Below are 20,918 nucleotides of genomic sequence, written 5' to 3' on the forward strand. Positions count from 1 at the left end.
AAGTACAGGCCGTATGCTTAATGCCAGAAAGACGATTAACAATGAGGAGAGTTCAGCCTTCAGGGGTCCCTGAAATAGAGGGTGACTGCTGAAAGGGAGAGGGCTTTAATATTTAGTTTAAAGGGGAAGGCTTCAATCATTTGGCATCACATAGGGGCCGGCCGTAGACTGCATAATGTCCAGGTGCTCTAAACAGTCATTGTTTGTAATAGCCAGCAGGGGGTGACTCATCTAGTAAAGTCTAATGGAAAATTACTTCTCATTTGATTTATGATCTCAGTAAATACTTTCCGCTGGAATTTATGGCCTCGATCAGTAGTTTTAACGCCACAGTCACATTAGGGAAAACAGGGGTTGCATGACCAAAATTATTGGGACAGTATGTCATGAACATGAAGTTTTATTGCCTCTAAAGTGGTGGCTTCAAAGAAGCGGACCAAGCCTTGGCACCACTTGCAGCCAGGTGCCATCCTCCAAGCGACTTTGGTGAATCAAGACGGCGATAAAACAGAAACAAGACGTATCAGTCTGCTTTGAATTGGGTCGAGTTGACAATTAAAATTGCAAATCTTGCATTCAGAGAAAGTCACATTAACTACTGAACCTTGGAGTTGTGAAACAAATGGTTTCCGAAATAGTGACGTAGTTGCTGGAGGATGGTGATTTAACTGCGCAACCTTACAAAGAGATCACTACTGCAAAAAATATATATATTTTGCAGGCAAGTTGCACAGACTGACTCAGATTGATTGCAACATGTTGACGATCGGCTATATTAGATGGCAATTATTTCCACACCTTTAAAGTGAATGCAGTCAGTTCAATCAGACCATGATCATTTGGAGGCCAGTTACCTCCCACCAGGTGACCTGTGATCACCCAGACGGTGAGGATGTTGCACATCCGGGCGACCAGTTGATTCCAACAACTGCCAACAAGTCGGTCACCAAATTCCCAGATTTTCCGTAGCCGCAGTGAGTTTGCTGTCCTCATTTTTCCGTCTAGTGTGACTGAGCCGTAAGTCAAATTTAATAAAACATGATTATAATTTTCTTAATTCTGGTCCCACTCTTAGTTACAGTGAATAATAAGCGAAGTGTCTCCTCTTGTTTTCTACTTCTTAACCCTCCTGAGACCCTCACACATCCTCACACGGGGTCATTATATTTATGCTTTTCTATAAATTCGAAGTGTTTTGTACCTTGTGACACAATGATAATTTAAAATGTACAATAAACGCACTGTCCCCATGCAAGGTTGTACTTTTTAAATATTACTTGAAAGACGATGGTCCACCTAATCCCAAATAGCTCGGAAAAATTAAAAATAGATCCCAACAAGAGCTCCAGTCTCAAGAGGATGATGGGACTTCATCCAGATTTATATATTTGAAGTCTCTGAGCCCAGCTGATATGAATACACCCATATGTTTAGTCTTTTTTTGGCCCTTAACTCAATTCGGTGTCATGTTTACTAATTTACTAAAAAACGGAACTTTTAGCTTTTAAAGATTCATTGACTCTCACATTAAGGGCCTATTTTCATAGTTTAAATGGCATTTTGGCAATTTGCTGGTGCAAAAATAGTTTTGTGTTCTGTTTTTTGCATAAACGTAAGAGTTTTATGGGCTTTTTCCAAATCTGCACCTTGATACCTGCAAACTCTCAAACAAACTGGTACAGGGATAGGTTGACATCAGTCAACAAGGCCGATATTGGCCAATTCCAATGTGTGGTGCCCTTTAGACTCGGTTTCATCCTCTGAACTACAATATCATAAAAGCTCCCATCATTACCCCATGATATAGATGTGATGGTCTTTGTTGAGCAGGCAGACATTTATTTATAGAAGCATGAGTTAGCTGAGCAGACTCGGAGCTCTTGTTGAATCTAAAGTGGTATAATTGGCTAAAAAGCCCGTATAAGCAGTGTAGGAAGGTTAGTTTCCTCCTGCATTGTCTGAGCCCTCTCCGCTGAGCTTTAGTGCTTCTTAAATATAAAAAAATATATAACATTAACTAAATCGCTGAGATGATTTCTTCCTCCGGAGCAGCTCTGCCTCAGAGAAACGCGCCAAACCTAAAACACTGCAACAGCTGCTTTTTACTGATTCAGACACTTTTGGGACTTATTAGCAAAATCAGCTTCTGTAGTGTTTGCCTGCACACGCTACAGATTCTTCACAAAGACCTCAAATAAAGAGCATTTCAAGGTTTACATGTGCAGGATATCCACACACTCCACTGCTGTACACCTCCGGACGCCCAGCAGCTAACGTGTGTTCAGTGCTGTCCTCTGGTACGCTGTCCCGGTCCAGCCAGGCGACCCAGCCACGCCTCAGCCCCAGGTTTGACACCACCCTCTCTGGCTCCTCTCTCCAGGTATGAGTGCTCTGCAGTTGCAGAACCTGGCCACTTTAGCGGCGGCAGCGGCGGCGGCCCAAAACTCAGCCAGCCCCTCCACCGCAAACCCCCTGTCCTCCAACGCCGCCTCCCTGGGAGCGTTGGCCAGCCCAGGTAACGCCACAGCCACTCAGGTTGGGGGGTCCAGCGCCGGGGGAGGGTGGAGGGCCCGACGCCTGCCTGCGTCCTCCGCTCTCCATCGTTACCATTGCCACTGTTGTCGTCCCACGATCCCCGCCGCATCATCACCGACACCATTACTGCCGAAACATCCTCATTGTTTGGATCCCCGTCAGTGTTGTTGACCTTCTTTCTGGCACATTCCCATGGTGTGTGTATGTGTGTGTGTGTGTGTGTGTGTGTGTGTGTGTGTGTGTGTGTGTGTGTGTGTCCACCTTCATTTCAAGACAGACACCATGCTGTGTTACTCATCCGCCGCCTGCCTGCCTCACCTCCCTCACCATGTCGCCCGACAGCCATGCCATCCTGTGATACACATGCGCTGTCCATGGTGCGTGCGCATGTATGTGCGTTTTCGTGCTTAAGTGTTCCCGTCAGGTTCAGACCTGTGTGTGTTTCTTCCGTCCTATTTTTGGTTGATTTCTTTGTTCATGCCTCACCTCACCAGCTCTGGAGACATTGTAGAAACTTTTTAGAGCAGCAGATTCGGGTTTTCTTTCCCAGCGGACGGCGTTTGTTTGTGTTGTTTCTGTGTTCATAGCTGCGGGTTTTAAAAACCTCCTGAACCCGGCTAAGGTTAAATATCATCACCTTCAGACTCCCCCCTCCTACCTCTTCCTCCCAAAGTGCCTCATCATTCTCACTCGCGCTGCCCCTCCTCCTCTCCTCTCCTCTCCTTGTGTTCCTTCTCGTTGCCCTCGTCTATTCCTGCTGCCCCGCTTTTGACAAGCTCCCTGTTTCTGCTCCGTCATCCTCCCCTCTCATGTCGGCTCGGCCTCGCTCCAGCAGCCGTGGTTTGCTGTCTCTTTTGGTGCGCACTCCCAACAGAGCATGAATATGAAAAACTACCCCCCTCCTCCCATACGCGCACATTCACCCCCCTCTCTGTCTTCTCCCTCCTTAACGCTTGCGCCTCTTCATCCCACTTCCTGCCTTCACCGAGCTGATCTGCGCTTGGCGTGAACGCCCGTTCTCGTCTCGTTCTCGCCATACTTTTCACCTTCTCTCTTTTATTCCCGCCTGTGTCTCCCTCCTTCTTCTTCTTCTTCTTCTTCTCTCCCTGAATGTCAGTCCAACCTTGAATAGTATGCGCTCCGGCTGAGCCACTCTTTGTGAATGAGTGGCGGCATATACTGCATGAAACTGAAAACGTCACGCCAGTTTTGATAAATATAGACAGTTCTGCATGGAGACAGGCCGTGTGCTGACATAACGCTTCCTTTTACCGCAACATCTCTTAACGTGTTCAGCCGCAGTCCTGCTTTGTTGGCAGCGCTTTCATGAAATCAAGGGTAAATTAATACTTTTAAAAAAATTTTTTTTTTGTTTTAAGCAGAATGAGATCGAAGGCTTTGTGCACCACATTTCCCTACCCACCCCATCCTACCTGTCCACCAGTTTGTCCACACATTTGCCATCACTGCGTGTTCAGGTGTATGTGTGCGTGAGTTTGCGTCCAACTGTGTTCTATTCATCCATCACCCGTTGGCTGTTTTTGTGTGTTTCAGCTGATTTAAAATAAAACCAGGGAAAAGTCATTTAATTATACTCCACATTTCTGAGGTTTGACTGTTATATGCATTCTGTGCATATCTGTGCTTCTTTGGATTGTCCTTATGTTTATGTAATGCTCTTACAGCATTACCTCAACTGCAGCAATCCTGCAGTATACTTGCTTTGGTGCACAACATACCATGCAGAATTCTGTTATCATTTCCATACACTTCTATAGATTATTATATTTAAGGTCAAGGTGCCACTGCTTGTTTGGTAAAGGTTAATTAAAGGTGCCACTTGTAGCATGTTTAAGCATCAGTATAGCATCAGATCAAACACTCATAAAGGAATGGTGCAACTATGAGGAGAATTGGTTTTATTAAGATCTTTTCTGCCTTGAACCGTGGTGCTTCTTGTCAGAGAGATGCTCCCTTTTCTCCATTCACACCGGCTGAACTCGAGAGATAAACAAATTGTGAAGTGATTTCTCCATCAGCCTCTCGGCATTCATCGTCGCCGCGAGCTCACAAAGCTTTTTTCTCTTTGCCCGTTGAAGAAAGGAGTCTCGGTCTCGAATTGAGAAAAAAATATATGCACAGAAACATCTGCAAACCTGCATTTGCATGAATAAGTTAGTCATATTAATTCCTCTAAAAAACAGAAGAAAAAAAAACGAAGGACAATCAAGCCACAGCTCCTTCCTCATCACTGATTTGCATTACATGAAGGTGCCTCCTTGTCAGTTTCTACTGCTAGCAAGAAGCTGCAGTGTAGCAGAACGCACTATCAAGGAGCTGAAGCCAAGTTTTAATATGCTGTCAAAGCAAGAAACTGAGCCCTTCAGCAGACACTACAGCACGAGGAGACTGACATGTCCAACAAGCATTCTGTCCTGGAAAGTCCAATTTCCAAATGTTAGTTTTAGGTTATTATAGTTTTTTAGTTAGACTAAAGAATTTCAGCAGCTTCTTCAGCCCCAGGTTGCACATTGTGGGGCAAACCGTTTTCCTCTCAAGTGGGTTTCAAAGTAAAGCTTTGTTTTAGAAGTCTGGCTCATCGCTCACTCACACATACACATTACCTGCTGATAATGCAACTTCTGCATGCTTGTCCGTTTCACGTTTTTTGGGAGAGACAAAGCCTGAACTGGACAGCATTTTTAGTCTTTTGATGCCAAACCAGTGCCTGTTTTTGGGTTTTTTTGACCTTTTACTCTATGTAGTTCATGTCTAGAAGTAGTAAATGTTTAGGCTCAATAATGACCGATTATTGTGATTCAGATGCCACCAAGTTTCAAGAAACTGAAGCGTGCAGCCATTAAAGAGATGAACTTACAGGAAGTAATCTGAGCCCAGCTCCCTTTGGTCTGTGTAGCACATCTCTTTTCAAATTCCTTGTCATCACTGTCTGTGATAAACGCACCAAAAGCTGATGCTAATTTGCTACAATGGAGCACTTACTGTTTGCTTTAAATGAAGGTCAAGCTGTGCAAAGGCCTGCACCTCTACACAAGGAACCTTGTTGCTTTGTTTTCTCTATGTTTATGTAACATGTCCACTTCTTTTGTCTCCTACTCTCCCTCTTCACCTCTGTCCTTATCCCTCCTTTTTTTTTATTTTTGCTCTGTTCATCCTCCTCCTCCTCCTCCTCCTCTTCCCCCAGCAGCGGGCACCACAGCCAGCTCCAACGCCGGCGCCATGAACTCTCTGACCTCTCTGGGCACCCTGCAGGGCCTGGCAGGAGCAACTGTGGGCCTGAACAACATTAATGCACTAGCAGGTAGCGTTAACAGTGAGTATTCACCCTGCCATCAGCCACTCCACCTCCACCTCTGATCATACACAACCAACGGCGACATCACTACCGCAAAGCCTGTGAGTCAGTGCAGAGAGACGTAGCCGCAGCTGTCGGGGGGGTTGACTCAAATGGGGTTTCTGACGACTTTGAATGATTCACTTGTACGTTAAACAAACTCTGCATTTAAATCTGTTGGAACCAAGAATGTGCAGATTTGGTAGTAGAAGGAGGAAAATGCATGCCAAACAAAATCAATATTTAATCTCACCGAACGAAGAATGAGTATATCAAAAATCCATACGTTTGTCCAACTCTAATGTGAACAGCTATTCCTAAGTATACAAATATCTGAAATGTTGAAACTGACTATCACCGTACATCACTTGGCTTTCTTCTGAAACAGAAAAAAGACTACGTGATGCTTCGGTACTCCCGCTTTTGCTAAAATTCCCAGTTTGGTTCCTCCCGTCGTCTCTCTGTGTCTCAGTTTGACTTAAAAAATAAATGGTTGTTCCTCTTTTAAAGACAGCTACCCCATAAAATCATCTGGCAACACATATTTCATCCATTCCTCCACTCATCTCTTCATCCGCTTCCTGGTTGTGTCCCGGGTTGTGCTTGCTGTAAGAGTGCCGGTGTGGCGTAGTTGGCGTGCTGCTCGTTGCCTAACAAAGGCTGTCGCTGTGTCGTCGTTTCACATCGTGTCGGACTTGTTGTGTCACTGTTGTGTTTTCTGTTGTTTCCGCAAAGCGGTTTGGACAAGTTGCACGGGTGGCTAAAGGCCAAAATTTTAATTTTTCCTTTGGTTAGCTGCCAATTTCACATTTACCGTTATGTAAATGTTGTAATTGTGCCCTCACAATGCAATTCTATCAATTTTCCTGCCTGGTAAATACAAATCTTTTTAATTTCATGCCAAAAATATAAAAGGTAGCTGTGTTGTGTTAGATTTGAACAGAAAACAAACTCAAATTTGATCATTTAAATGTCAAAAAGAGAAACCGCAATTTTTTTCAGGCCGTTGTCATGCTAGGAAATACAATATTTGATCATTTTGTTGCACAAGAGGGCCCAAAAAGGCTGTTTTTGTTCCAATAATAAAAGCTAAATAGGACTCTTTTTTTTTTTTTTTACTTTCGTCAAAGTAAAAAAAAATTAGACAAAAGTTTAATTTGCTGTCAAAGCATTAACACAGCTGGGTGGTTCATTAATCCATTTTAAGTTTAAGCGAGTCACGCACACGTTTCTTTCCACATGTGGATCGTATCGACCACACGGCCGCCCTGTGTGGCGTTCTGGCATCTGCCGAGCCGTGTGGTGCGCGTCCTGCCTTTGACCTCTGGGGAGACGGGGCTGGGATCTTAATCAGAGCTGTTATGACAGCAGAGATCCTGTACAACCAGCCTCATCCACCACATTATTCTCCCCTGACCTTTACCGCTCTTCGGTTCGACTAGCTGTATCCGCTGTGTAAATCATATACGCGTCTACTCGAGCGCACGCAGGTACAAAAACACAGAACATGTCTAAACACACATACACACACACACACACACGTGCTCGTCCTTCTGAGCCGAATGGGTTGCTTTCATTTTGCATCCCATTTTGTCCTCACTAACCCTTCTCTCCTCTTAGCACCCCCTGCGCATCCTTCCTCCCACTCACCCACCCACCACCAACAACCGCCCTCATTTAAACACATCTAGGCCTTAATTGAATTGCAAAGGTCACTGGTGCAATTATTCCTGAATAAATGAGTGACCTATAATCCAGAGCGCCGCGGTGATAATTTATTTCACTGTGTCTGACGGCGAGGCGACAGGACGCCGAGCCAGTGTCAGACCCCCTCTGACAAGTTGCCCTCCGTTGTGATATTAAGCCGTTACATGCAGCTAATGAGTGTTACTGCTGTGTTCCTTCACTTTTTAAAATCGCCACACTCCCCTCCCCTCCCCGCCTACCCTTTACGCGCCGCGCGCCTGTCTTCACCCCTAAAGAGAGCCGTCACAGGCAGGAAAAGCACACATGATCGCACCCCAGTATTTGTTTAACAACGCCACTTTGAATGAAGCGAAAGATAATTCTTCATCCTCTTTTTATTTTATTTATTTATTTTTGTTGTTCCGTCGACGCTGCTGTGGTCTCCGAGTGTGTTTCTGTGTGTGCGCATGCAGCGCTGCATGCTTTTTACTCCGAGATACCCGTGCAGCTCTGGCTGTCATCAGCTTCCTTCATACTTTACTGTGTTTAAATGAATCCTGTGTGTGTGTCCTGTGCTTGTATGTGTTCGTCCTTTGTGTTTTCTCGTCACACGGTTGGTCCTGTTTGTTTGTTGGTGTGTGTGTGTGTGTGTGTCGATGTGAGTGCAGTTTACGGTACAGTCCGGCGTAGCTGTCGGTGTTTGTGTGTTGTGTGTCTCGTGTCACGTACGTTCTTGTGTGTGTGTTAGTGTGTGTGTATGTGTGGTTAAAAAACACAACCTTCAGTGGGAGCGCTAATGAGTAAGTGCACTCTTCTTTCTTTATTGTTGGGTTTTATGTAAAGTTGCTCAAATGCTCTCAGGTATGGCGGCTCTAAACGGAGGCCTGGGCGGCGCAGGGCTCACCAACGGGACGGCAGGCACCATGGACGCGCTGACGCAGGCTTACTCAGGGATCCAGCAGTACGCCGCCGCAGCGCTGCCCACCCTCTACAGCCAGTCCCTGCTGCAGCAGCAAGGGGCTGCCGGCAGCCAGAAAGAGGGTCAGTAGCCTGAGGCTGTATGTCTGCACATCAGTGCTGCTCAGTGGGAGTTAGATTTGAGTGTTTACAACAGCAACTTTTTTCCACTAAACATGTGTCTCCTCCAGGATTTGCTCTTCAGAAACGCAAACAGGCATTTAAACTAAGCGCTGAAACCAAGAGTAGACTCTATAAAGTTATAGTGTTGTGGCGTAATGTCTTGATAAAATGTTAGTTTTTATCAAGTAATAAAAATCTGTGCTAAAAACATAAAAAACTGGCCTTAAAGACAGGATGCCTTTTAACTCTTTACCCCTTGAATGTCTACTAGTCGTAACCCTTGAAGCTCTTTTCTGAGCTGAGAGGTTTCTGTCATAGTTCACGCCTGCTGATAGAACAAAGTGACAGGGTTTGCATCAAATGTTAGTGGAAAAATCTGGAAACTATTCTCATCGTCGTCAAACCACGACTTTCTTGATAGACTATGTTGCCAAACGTATGTGCTTGTCTGCCTTTGCATCCCATTCTCAGCTCCAGCTTTTCTGGGAAGGCTTTCCAAAATGTTTTTGAATGTTTGTGGGAATTTCTGACCATTCTTCAATGGTCAGCACATTTGTGAGGTCAGATACTGATGTTGGACGAGAAGGCCTGGCTCACAGTCTCCACTCCAATTCATACCAAAGGCATTCTGTTGGGTTGAGGTCAGGACTTTGTGCAAGGCAGTCAAGTTCTTCCACACCTCCTTGCTCATCCATGTATTCGTAGACCTCGCTTTTGTGCACTGGTGCGAAGTCATGTTGGTCAACCCAAACTGTTCATACAAAGATGGGAGCATGAAATTGTCCCGAAATATCTTGGTATGCTAAAGCATTAAGAGTTCCTTTCACTGGAACTGAGAGGCTGAGCTCAACTCCTTAAAAACAACCCCACACCATAATCGCCCCCCAGACAAGTACCGTTCCCCTGGTAACCGCCAAACTTAGAGTCATCCATCATATTGTTAGACAGAGAGGCGTGATTCATTGCTCCAGAGAACACTACTCTACAATACAGTTGTGGTGTGCTTTAGACCACTTGGTGATCTCAGGTTTGGATGCAGCTGCTCAGCCTTGGAAACCCATTCAATGAAGCTCTGTAAGCACCGTTCTTGAGCTGATCTGAAGACCACATGAAGTTTGGAGGTCTGTAGCGACTGACTCTGCAGAAAGTTGGCGACCTCTGTGCACCGCCTGCCTCATCATCTGCTGACCCCACTCTGTTATTTGATTTGATTTGATTTGATATACCTTTATTAGTCCCACAAGGGGAAATTTCATGTTAAGGCTGCCGACCTATTGCACGCACCTATTTTACATGGCCTAGCACTTCATGGCTGAGTTGCTGTCATTACCAATCACTTCCACTATTTTTGACTTGTTGCATAGGTGTCATCCTATCACGGTACCATGCTGAGCTCCTGAGCGCAGCCTATTCTTTCACAGGTGTTTGTAGAAGCAGTCTGCACGCCTAGTTGCTTGATTTTATACACCTGTGGCCAGGGAGGGGATTGGAACACCTGAATTCAGTCATTTGGATGGGTGACTGAATACCTTTGGCAACATAGTGTATATTCTGAGGTTTGAAACTCATCATTGTGAAATAGTCAAAAGTTGTCCTAACGCGGGCAACATCGTTTCAGTTGATAAAAAAGTTCATCCTCATTTCTTAAAACCAAATTCCTTGTTTTACAACTGGACCAAAGCTATTTTTATGTCCTTTATTTCACTTATAATAACTCATTTCACATTCTTTTAGTAGCAAAAAAAAGTAGTGTTTAATCAGACCTCTCTTGGATTCTGATCAATACTTTTATTACAGCGTCTGAGAGAGAAAATGTGAAAACTGGTCAGTCTGCACATCAGCGCTGCTGCAAAGTGCCGCCTACGTACAGAACCTGGCAGCAGAAGTTAAATTTACCCAAAAGCTTTAGACGACAGCGCTGAATACAAACCAGATGATGAAATGTCTAGTAAAACAAATAGAGCCACATACTGTTTGTTTGTGCACTTCTCATCTCGGCTTGCAGCGAAGATAAATTTGTAAAGAAGCTGTCTTTCTTTGACAGTCCATCCAGGAGTTCAAAACCCTTCAGGGAGAACAAAGATGTGCCAAACACTGGGCTCCCTCGCTGCTTCATTTAGCTGTGGAGAGCATATTAAATGATTCTGAGAGATCTGACCTATTAGAATTATTAGAATGTGTGATAGAGGCTGGGTAGGAGGGCACCCTATGACCCCTCTTAAGAGAGACTACATGCGGCTGAGAGAATGAATAAATCAAAAGCAAAAGAATAGGGAACTACTTTTGTTTGCAGCGAACCAAAATATAATTATTAGCTGAAAACCAAAAGCTTTCATCTTTGTTGGATTTTTAATACAATTGCAGAATGCTGTTTAAATTCAATAACAAACCCAAGGTCATGGGATATTGTGGGAAGCGGCGTGCTTGTGCCGAGTTCCTATGACGACAGCCACAATGCAGCGCTCCCTCTGCTGCAGGTTTGCTTAAATGGAAAAACTATACTGACCTCATATCTGCTCTGCATATCCCCCACCCCTCCTCCACCTCAGGTCCTGAAGGTGCCAACCTGTTCATCTACCACCTGCCCCAGGAGTTTGGAGACCAGGACATACTGCAGATGTTCATGCCTTTCGGAAATGTGGTCTCTGCCAAAGTCTTCATCGACAAACAGACAAACCTTAGCAAGTGCTTCGGTATGGCAGCAAAAACCAAAACGCACACAAATGCCTGAGATTATTTCTTTTTCTTGATTGTGTCATAAATCAGGGGCTGGGTTGTCGTTGAAGGGAACAGTGCTCAAATCTGAAGGACGGCAAGTTCTGGCTGTGCATAAAAGATGGATGTAGTATCAAAGTGCCTTATCTTTATTTCTTCTGATATCAGAAGGTACAGATTTCTTACTTAATACAACATGATGCTCATTTTCTAAATGATGGTCCCATTTATGGTAAAAAAAAAAAAAAAAAAGGCCAGAAAGAAAAACAATAAGCCACAGAGCAAGGCTACCTTGGAATTGGGTCACATCTTAGTTTGTAAGCATAAATAAAGCAATGAATAAAACGCCCAATTAAAGGCTTTAAAACAAAGTATAATGAGCCAGTCTGTGGCTACGTTGGTGGCTACATCCATCATTTACGTACAGTCTGTCAGTGTACAACATGACTGTTGTATTCATCTCACATCTAATGTTTTGTTAGACTTTAAATAGCTGTAACTTCAATATTTAAGCGATAATTACAAACAGAGCAATGATTGCTCTAAGATCTGATCTGGCTGAGCAACGTACCTGAAAGAGCAAACAATTAGGAAGCCTCATGCTTATCAAAAATAGACAATTTATAAAGTTTTACCCAACTCCACTATCCTTCCCACATGACACAAATGTGGCAGGAGACAGTTCTGCTAAAAATAGTGATGATTTCCGGCTCTCATAATCGGCTCATAAAGCCGAAAATGATCAAGTTTTCCACTGGGAAGTCGTCCTCCGATGGCCAGTTTCCAGAACATGTCTGAGCTATTACCAAGAACAGATTTCAGTGGCTCCTTTCCATCTGGATTTACATGTTTTCCTTACTGGTATGTTTTTTCTTTTAAAGTACTAGAGTAAATCCAGGGCAAATACCGTGTAGATTTGCATTTGTATGGAAATCAAAACCTAAATATTACACATATCCAATCCACAAGCAGCAACTAAGGAAAACAGAACTAAATCAAGCATGGATCCAGGAAAAAACTAGCGTCTGGTACTTGTCAGAAAATGGATTGCGGGGATGGATGTGAGACAAGCGAGACGAGGAGTTTACTGTCAGCTTCAGAGGTTGCAGATATTACAGGGGGAAGGGAAGCGTTAGCGTAAACAAAAATGACTTTTTGGGGAGAAGATAGAAAAATAAATCTCAGTATAACCCCAAATTCTGCTCCAAAACCTTTAATTTTACTTTTTAATCAAAAGTGGCCTTTGTCAAAGTAAATCTATGCTTTCATGCTACCTACAATCTTTTTTTTTTTTGCTGTAGTCTTTTATTATTTAGTTGATGCAACAAACCAACATCCCTTAGGCCGTCATTACAGTTTAATCTTGTTTTATTGTGTAGCAAGAGTGTTGTTAAACGTATCAAAGACCCAGAAACAAGGTAAGGATGCCTTGTGTAGTATTTTTGTCATGCAAGAACTCGAGAACAAGGCGACAACAGCTTTAAATTGATACCATAGATGCATCTCGTAAATATCTCACACGAGTTCAAATCAGTGACATCGATCCCAAGGTCAGAGCAAGTTTTCTGAAAATCGAATGTGATAACTTGAGAACAAGGCGATGTAGGATTTATGTAGGTAAGATCACAACAACACTGTAAGGAAAAGACCCTACAACATTAGGTTGAAACCCCAACAATCAGATGACTACTTTTAAACAAAGAGTTGGTGACAATGGGAAGGAAAAGCTCCCTTTTAACAGGAAGAAACCGAGCACACAACCAGGTTCGGGTAGGTGCGGCCTTCTGCCTTGGTCGGTTGGGGGTGACCAGACGCCAGGGTGGTTGGGAATGAAGTAGGCCAATGTTAGGCTACCTGACACCCGTCAGTCTGACTCAGTCATGTTTTAAAAGCCTTCTTGTTGTTATTTTAATACAGTTTCTTCACAACTGACCTTCTTCTGACTTTTCCTCTAACCGTCCACTTTTCTCTTGCGCCCCCCCGCAGGCTTCGTCAGCTACGACAATCCAGTGTCGGCACAGGCAGCCATCCAAGCCATGAACGGCTTCCAGATTGGCATGAAGCGGCTGAAGGTGCAGCTGAAGCGCTCCAAGAACGACAGCAAACCGTACTGATCTTAGCACTAGGGTCTATCTGCTCCCCATGTTAGCACTGCTAGGGTAAGTCCCCCCACAGAAAAAAAAACAAAAATGATGAAAATGAAAAAAAAAAAAACAGCAAACCGAGCCACGACCTCTCTACACAGGGACTCGGGGGTGAGGGTTCAAGGGAGGGGATGTGGGAGGGAGGGGGAGACGACCTACAACCACCCTGAGGGAGACACACGCCTTGTTTTCTTTCTTTTTTTTTTCCTTCTTTTTTTTTCTTGCTTTTTTGGAGACTCTTGTGTTCAAGTATTATTATTTATTAGTTTTTTTTTGACACACATGAACGCTTCCATTACCACCATTACTTTGTGCAATTTTTTCTTTTTTTTTAATAATAATGGAAGAAAGTAGCTTTTTTTTTCCGATTTTTTGCTTCGCAGTTATTTAAAACTTTTCTCGGTGATTATTTATACTTTTTTCAGGACAGACGTAAAGACAAAGGAGCCATGAAGATTTTTTTTATTTCCTCTCTCTCATTATGAACCTGAGGCCTGGTGAATGGTTCATTATTACTTTTTTTTTTTTAAATTTTATGACGCGCACGCCGATATGCACATTCGACCTTTGACCTCCGCGGTGTTGGTTGCAGGCCGCCGCTGCTTCTCCAAAAACCCCTCTACGCCTGCTGGCAACCCGGGAGCAAAGGCTGCAAAACTTTTAGTGGCCTATTTTACAGTATAGTCAGTGGTAACATCAACCTGCCGTACAGTTACAGTCTACCACCGCAGGAAGGAAAACAAACACGCATATTCCAGCTTTTATTTATGTGAAAATTTAAAAAAAATAAGAATTTTTTTATTTCTCAAAGGTAAAAATGAATAATTAGTAAATACATTTCTGGGTCAGATCACATTGGTCTTTGTTGTGAAAGGGATATTACAGCATGTAGAGCATTTTCAAAATAACATCCAGAATTTGATGAAGGCTATAATAATACTATTACTACTAATAATAATAAAAGAGTTTATGGGTTAAGGGGGTAAACTGAAAATACTTGATGTTTGTTTGAAAGATTAAAAAAAAAAATAATTCAAAGTACAGAAAGCCACAGGCCTGTAAATTTTATTTGTAAAAAAAGCAGTTCTATTTTTATACAGCATTTTTACTGCCTCAGATTTAAAAGAAAAAAAAGGATTTTATTTATTGCCTATCGTTAAGTTATTGGACTCCTATAAAGTATACAGCATCATTATAAAGTAGACCCTTGTGGAGAAGTCTCGTGGAATTGGGTTCTCTGGTGTTTTTTTGGTGTTTTTTTTAGTGCAGAAAACCACAGTCACCAAAACATTTCGCTGCCATTCGAAGCCCCTCCCACCAGCACCACCACCACACTCTTCTCTTGTGCTGTTCACCCACCCATCTATCCATCCACCTCTCTCTCTTATTACCACTCTCTCCCTCTCTCCATCCATAGTGGGACTACTTCTTTCACTTGTCGAATTTCAACCTTTTTCCTTGCGTTTTTTTTTTTTTTAATTTAATAATTTCTTTGTTTGTTTTGAGTGTTTTTTTGTTTGTTCGTAGCCCCTCCTTTACCTGCCGACTTTTACAAAGATCTGAAAGCAGAAAGGAACGAGTTAAAAGAACCTCCCCACCCGTTCCCCGTCTTAAAAAAAAATTCTCCCAAATGAACATCCATCCGGGATCTGATGGATAGCGCTTTGGGTGCTCCTTTGTTTACTTCTTGTTGTTTTTTGTGTGTGCGCGTACGTACGAATGAGTGAACGTGTGTTGTTGCTTGTTAGTATATAGACTTGAAACATCAATATCATTTTATATTACTAAAAAAGCCAAGAAAAAACGGATTTAAAGCTAAAATATTTGCCGATGAAATCAGTGAGTGGTGTTGCCGTTCTGCTGTTTTGCATTGTTGTTCGTTTGTTGTTGTTTGCTGTTTGTTGTTGTTGTTGTTTCTTCTTTATTTTTTTTATTTCATTTTATTTTATTTTTTTTTTACATAAAAAAAGAAATGCTGTAGTGGTGTGGTGCTCTGGCTCTCTGTGTGTAACTCTCTCCTCTCCCGTTTTTTCTTTCCCCCTTTTAGAACAACCCATCTCCATGCCTGTTAGCTCATCGTTTGCCTAGCATGTCTCCGTGGTGTCGAAAAAAACACAAAACTTTAAACAAAAACAAACAAACAAAAAATACCCACCCCAAAAAAAAAGTGCCATCGTCCTCCTCCTCCTCCCCCCGTCATTGTTTTTTCTGATGTCTTTTCCGAGCTCACCTGATCATAACCTGGTTCTCCTCCTCCGCCACCGCCGTCTACTGACCTTTTTTGAACTTTTAGCTTTTTTTGGACTTTTTTTTTTTGTTTGTTTTTTGGTCTTTTTATGTTTTTTTGTTGTTTTGTTTTTGGGGTTTTTTTGTTCTTTTGCATGTGACCTCATTTGGATCTGTTTTCCGGGAGGGTTTCAGGGAGGGAGGGAGGCGATAAGGGAGGTGTGGGTAAGAAAATGAATCAATGTGAACAACAACAACATAAAAAAAGCTGCATTCGTATGAAAAACAACAAAAAAAAGACTGAGATTTTTATGGATAAACAAATGTTCCTTTTTTTTTCTTTTTGAGAAAAAACAACAACCTGTGGCAAAGTGATTTCCATACAGTGTGTTTTTCTTTTGTTTCTTCTTCTTTTCTTCTTTATTTTGTTGTTATTATTATGTCAGTTATTTTTCCTTCCTTCTTCATTTAAAGTAAACTTGAAAGTTCACAACAGGAATTGGCGCATCTTCTTGCTTCTGGTGCCGATGGAGAGGAGAAAAAAACACACAAAAATCACACACAAAAAAAGCCACAAGAGCGCGGGCCAGAAGCAGTCGGCGTCAGTTTCTCTGAGAAATAAGACTACTTCCAAACAGTTTTGAATAAAAACTGTCTGATCAATATTAGACTCTCTCAGAGCTCTCTAATGGTTTTTACATTTTTCAGGCAGTGTAAAGTTTTTTGATAAGGCCATTTTAAGTGGCTCTGTTTCTCATTCAAAGTCTATATATAGAACCACTTTTTTCTAGAGTAGTTTAAAGGTAAAAATAAAAAAACGACATTTGCCCTGTTTGGGGGGGAGAAATGCTACCTACTTGTGTCACCTTTTGCTGAACTGACTCACAGATAGACAATCCGTGGTTTAAATGCACATGATGAAATGACCTATATTTTCTACTGTTTAAATGTATAGAGGAAAAAAAATACTACGATACCTGTAACCCGCGTTAACGTCGGTGCTTCTCGTGAGTTTAGTTGTGGTTTCATCACAAGTCTAACGGTCTTAAATGTCTCATGTTTTTCAAGAGAAGACTAAAAAAAAAAATCAGTTTACTTGAACAATAGACAAAGCCTTTCATATTACTATAACAGTTACTTTGTTTTTTATTATAATTTTCTTTTTTTTTTTAAGGAGTCCCTATTTGCTAAATTTCCTGTTGGTTAATTACCTATATGAAATTCCTAAAAATATATATAAATATAAATATATCTATATATATATATATATATATAAAATGTCAGCTTGTGAAGCATCAATGTCATTATTATTTTATTTCTCTCGTGGGAAACAATATTTAGATGTGTTTTTGTTGTTCAGCAAAATGTCTTATAAAGAAAAAAAGACAAAATCAGTGGAGTTTAGTGCCAAATTCTGAAAGGTACTTCCTGCCTAGCGCGTCAGTGTATTTCTTGTGAAATTATTTGATAACATGGGTATTTTATTATAAGTGTTTTGTATGGATCCCTCATATTTAAAAATATAGATTTAAAAAAAAAAGTTTGTTAACTTGCTATTCTGTGGTCTTGTTGCCTGAAAATGTCATGTTTGCTTTTTTCTTTGTAAAGATGTAACAAAAAAAACAAAAAAAGAAAAAAAGTGCCCATGTGTCATATATATATCTATACACACACACGCACACGCATTCATACACACACACGGACATGCGCGCACACACTCTCGTGCAGACCTCACAGTTTACTTTGTTATTGTGCATGAGAGCCCCTGAGTGTGAAAGCCTCTACAGCAACCGCTACCGCCCGCCAGCGTGCACAAACACACACACACACACTTTAAAAACACACACACACACACACGAGTCACGCACTGATATTTTTAGCCATTGTACAGCAGTTTTACTCATCAAAGCCTTACCACAAATCTTTGCACTCCTGTTCTATCTCTTTCTATTAGTATCTCTCAGACTTACACACAAACACAGACGTCAAGCTTCAGCGTGGATTGTTTTGATTGTTTTCCCGCGCTCCGTCCCGCTCCTCAGCTCCCCCAAAAATGATAAATAAAAAAATAAAAATGGAGGTGAGAGTCATACGCAAAGCCTTATTTCTCAAGAACCCTCTTATCCCTTTTGTTGAGTTCAGAACGTCTCCGAGTCGGCGCCGTTTGTCTCAGACGGCGAGGATCATTACTTTTTGTGTATCACCTCAGACGAGCGCGCTCGCTTTCATGATGTAAGCACAGGGCAAGACTCGTTCGTTCGCAAACGAGCCTCGATCTTTTGAGGAAAAAGCACACGCCGGCGTCGGCTGGTCAGAGGAGTGAGGCGGGACGGGTCCGGAGCAAGTTTTGAGCCCGTTTGATTTCCCCGTCGCCGAACTTGATCCTTCTGACGTTTCCTCTTCTTCTTTTTTATATAAGCGGTCATGAGACTTCTCCATGTGCGAGTCTTGTGGTGTAAACGGGCCAAAATCATGTTTAGATGCCAAAGTGTGTTATTGACATTCATCATAGTCGAGCCGTTTACATGGCACAGTGTTGTCAGTCTATTCAACTGCCCCCCGTCCCCCCTCCCTGAAAGCCTAGTTTACGGTCTGCAAAAAAACTACAAAAAATTTTAAAAAACACAAAAAAAAACTAAAGATGGCAGCATTATTTTCTACAGAAGCTCACCAGTCGCCTTAACCAGGGAGCGTTGTACCAGTATTACAGGAGATGTTGTCAGTCAGTGATGTGTGCCAAGTCTAGGTTCACTTTCGTGTGCCGTTAACCTCTCACTCGTCTGGGTTTTCACTCTTCCGCCATTTCGTACGATCGGCCACAGCGGGAAGGCTGAAATGGCGCCTCGCAGCAGTTGAAGGCGATTCAGAGAGAACGAGAGAGATGGAGGCATCTGTTTGAAGGATGCCCCTCTCCGTCTGGTTGTTGTCTCCCAGGCTAACCGGGGTTATTAGAAACAGGGCTATGTGGAGAGACGTCTTATTGGAATAGCGACGGGGGAAATAAAGCGCTTGTTGGTTGGAAAAGGAAGGGTCACATCCACGGGTCCCGCGCGCAGGCGAAAACAACAGCCAGAGCCGAGATGAAGGCAATACAGCTTTCATTATCCGCTCTCCGAGACCAAACGCGATGCCAAACTTTATGCGATCTCACGGAGGGAGGTGAGCAGACTTCTTTTTTTCCTAAATGCAGTACACACACACTCACACACACACGAGGCGTGCCACAAACAGCCATAGCTACCTGTACGAAAGCCGGACAGTCCCCAGATCAGCGTCGATGGACCAGGTTTCGTGTAGTCGCGCCTTTTTTCAGCTCGTTCCAGCGCTGTCGTTTCCACATTCTGAGCGTCCCAAAAAAAGCAAAGACAAATTGCCAAATCTCACCGACTTGCACACAAGCCCCACGTCGCACAGTCTCAGTGTGAAGCATCTCGTCTTTGTGTCCATGTCGAAGCACAACAGGGCCGTAGAAACGGAGTTTCTGTCGAGCGGCTCGCCTCAGGGGCTGTCATCGCCAATGCTCGTTGTAATCTTTCTATCTTGTCACTGTTCACTTCTCTGTTCTCCTTCTTTCTTAATTATCTTAAGTGCTATTTATCAAACAATGAAATCTGAAAGGAAAAAAAAAATTGAACTTGTCGTTTTTTTGCATTATGGCTTATGTCAAGTTTTTTGAGGAAAAATGTTTTGTGTGTTCTCTCTTCCTGTGGCGTAAAAAAAGAGCTTGTTGTCTGTAGAGATTATCCAATTTTCTTTTCTTTTTTGGGGGGTTGTTGTTGCTGTTTGCTGTTGTTGATTTGTTTCTTTTTAATTCTCAAAAAGGTTTTCAAGTAGTTTTCAAAGTTATTGTCTCGAGAGAAGCCAAAGTCAATGCATTTCAGTGGATCCTGTAAGCGTGATGTATGTTTGTTTGACAACTCTTCGAAAATCTGTCACTGGATGGGATTTAAAAAGTACAAAAAATGCAGGCTTTCCTATTTCTACAACTGATTGTACTTATGCATTTTGTACCAGTGGAATTTTTTATACTGGAGATTAAAGGATACAACAAAAAAAATCTTAGAAAAAAAAAAAAAACGCTGTCTGGCCTGGTGGTGTGGCCTGACCCTGACTGGTCCCCGAGTATGATTTCTAGCTGGCATCGAGAAAGTTGGCTTTTGATATAAGATTTTCTAGGAGATCTTTGGCTTTATTTCTTTCACTTCTTTTTCCTCACTTGAGTGTTGTTCTTTCTTTCTACCTTTCTTTCTAATTTTTTTTCCCCTTTTTGTCCGAAAAACAGAGCATAGGTGAGTGTCAGATCTTTCATTTTTTGCTTTATAAATAGTTCTTAGCAAGTTTGTCTATACAACAGCGGTAAGTTTCATTTGACTTCTGTATTGTGCCGTCTACACGATAAGACAATTATAGAAAAAGAAGGAATAGAAATATTTAGTCACCTTCAGTGGATTAATGTATTAGTTTAATAAAGAGATCAACTAATTAGAAGATTTTTGCTTTTAGCTGTTTAGATTTTTCCGGTTTCTCTGTCCTTCTCTGTGAACTAACTGTGTAGCTGAAGCAGTCAGAATTATTTTTGTAAACGTATGTTCTTGTGTGATGCAGTTTTTTGCTTCTGTCTCCTATATTAAACCATTTTTCCTAATACTTGTCTCTCTCTGTGTTGTTATGTTCCAGTGGCTGTCTGATGTTGTACTGTTTCACAACCTCTCTCCCTGCCATTCGCTCGTTTTCTCTCTCTTTCTCTTCTTCGTCATAGTCTCTCTCTCTTTCTCCCTCTCATTCTACCTTTCCCCTCTCATGTTCGTGTTTATTTATTTTGTTTAATTCATTGATTTATTTTGGTTATTGTTTTGTTCTTATCACATAGTAAAGTTGACTCCATCCGCAATGACAACTCACTATGCTGTTCTCACGAAACATAGTAAATATACATCGAGGTGTTTGTATGTATATTACTGTGTAGCCCAAGTCGTCGCGCGACAGTCAACAAGTGTTCCCCAACCCAAAAAATGGCAACGCGGGATCCTGCAAATCCAAATTTGACCAGGAACAACTAAAAGCTTGTTAGTTGGGTCTAGAAATCCCTTAGCTTAAAAGAATGGTTTGACATTTTGGGGGGAAATACACTCGTGCACTTTCTTGGTGAAAGGTTAGGCCTTCTCTCCTTTAAGTCT

General features: G+C 42.3%; 1 protein-coding gene across 33 annotated transcripts in view; it reads left to right on the forward strand.

Moving 5' to 3' along the window:
* Positions 1 to 20,388, forward strand: part of celf2 (cugbp, Elav-like family member 2) — a 236,708-nt gene extending 216,320 nt beyond the window's left edge. For 6 of the 33 annotated variants that reach the window (XM_025899580.1, XM_019346845.2, XM_019346854.2 and 3 more), the window contains 5 exons: positions 2,381 to 2,515; positions 5,741 to 5,869; positions 8,420 to 8,617; positions 11,206 to 11,349; positions 13,358 to 20,388. In XM_025899580.1, coding sequence (XP_025755365.1) covers positions 2,381 to 2,515; positions 5,741 to 5,869; positions 8,420 to 8,617; positions 11,206 to 11,349; positions 13,358 to 13,485 — 734 coding nt within the window. In that variant the 3' untranslated portion in view covers positions 13,486 to 20,388. The remainder of the gene's footprint in view (positions 1 to 2,380; positions 2,516 to 5,740; positions 5,870 to 8,419; positions 8,618 to 11,205; positions 11,350 to 13,357) is intronic. The other 27 variants (XM_013273091.3, XM_019346855.2, XM_005475849.4 and 24 more) reach the window with 15 other exon arrangements.
* Positions 20,389 to 20,918: the final 530 nt, after the last annotated feature.

Source organism: Oreochromis niloticus, linkage group LG17 (genome assembly GCF_001858045.2).
Source record: "Oreochromis niloticus isolate F11D_XX linkage group LG17, O_niloticus_UMD_NMBU, whole genome shotgun sequence".
Lineage (NCBI taxonomy): Eukaryota > Metazoa > Chordata > Actinopteri > Cichliformes > Cichlidae > Oreochromis > Oreochromis niloticus.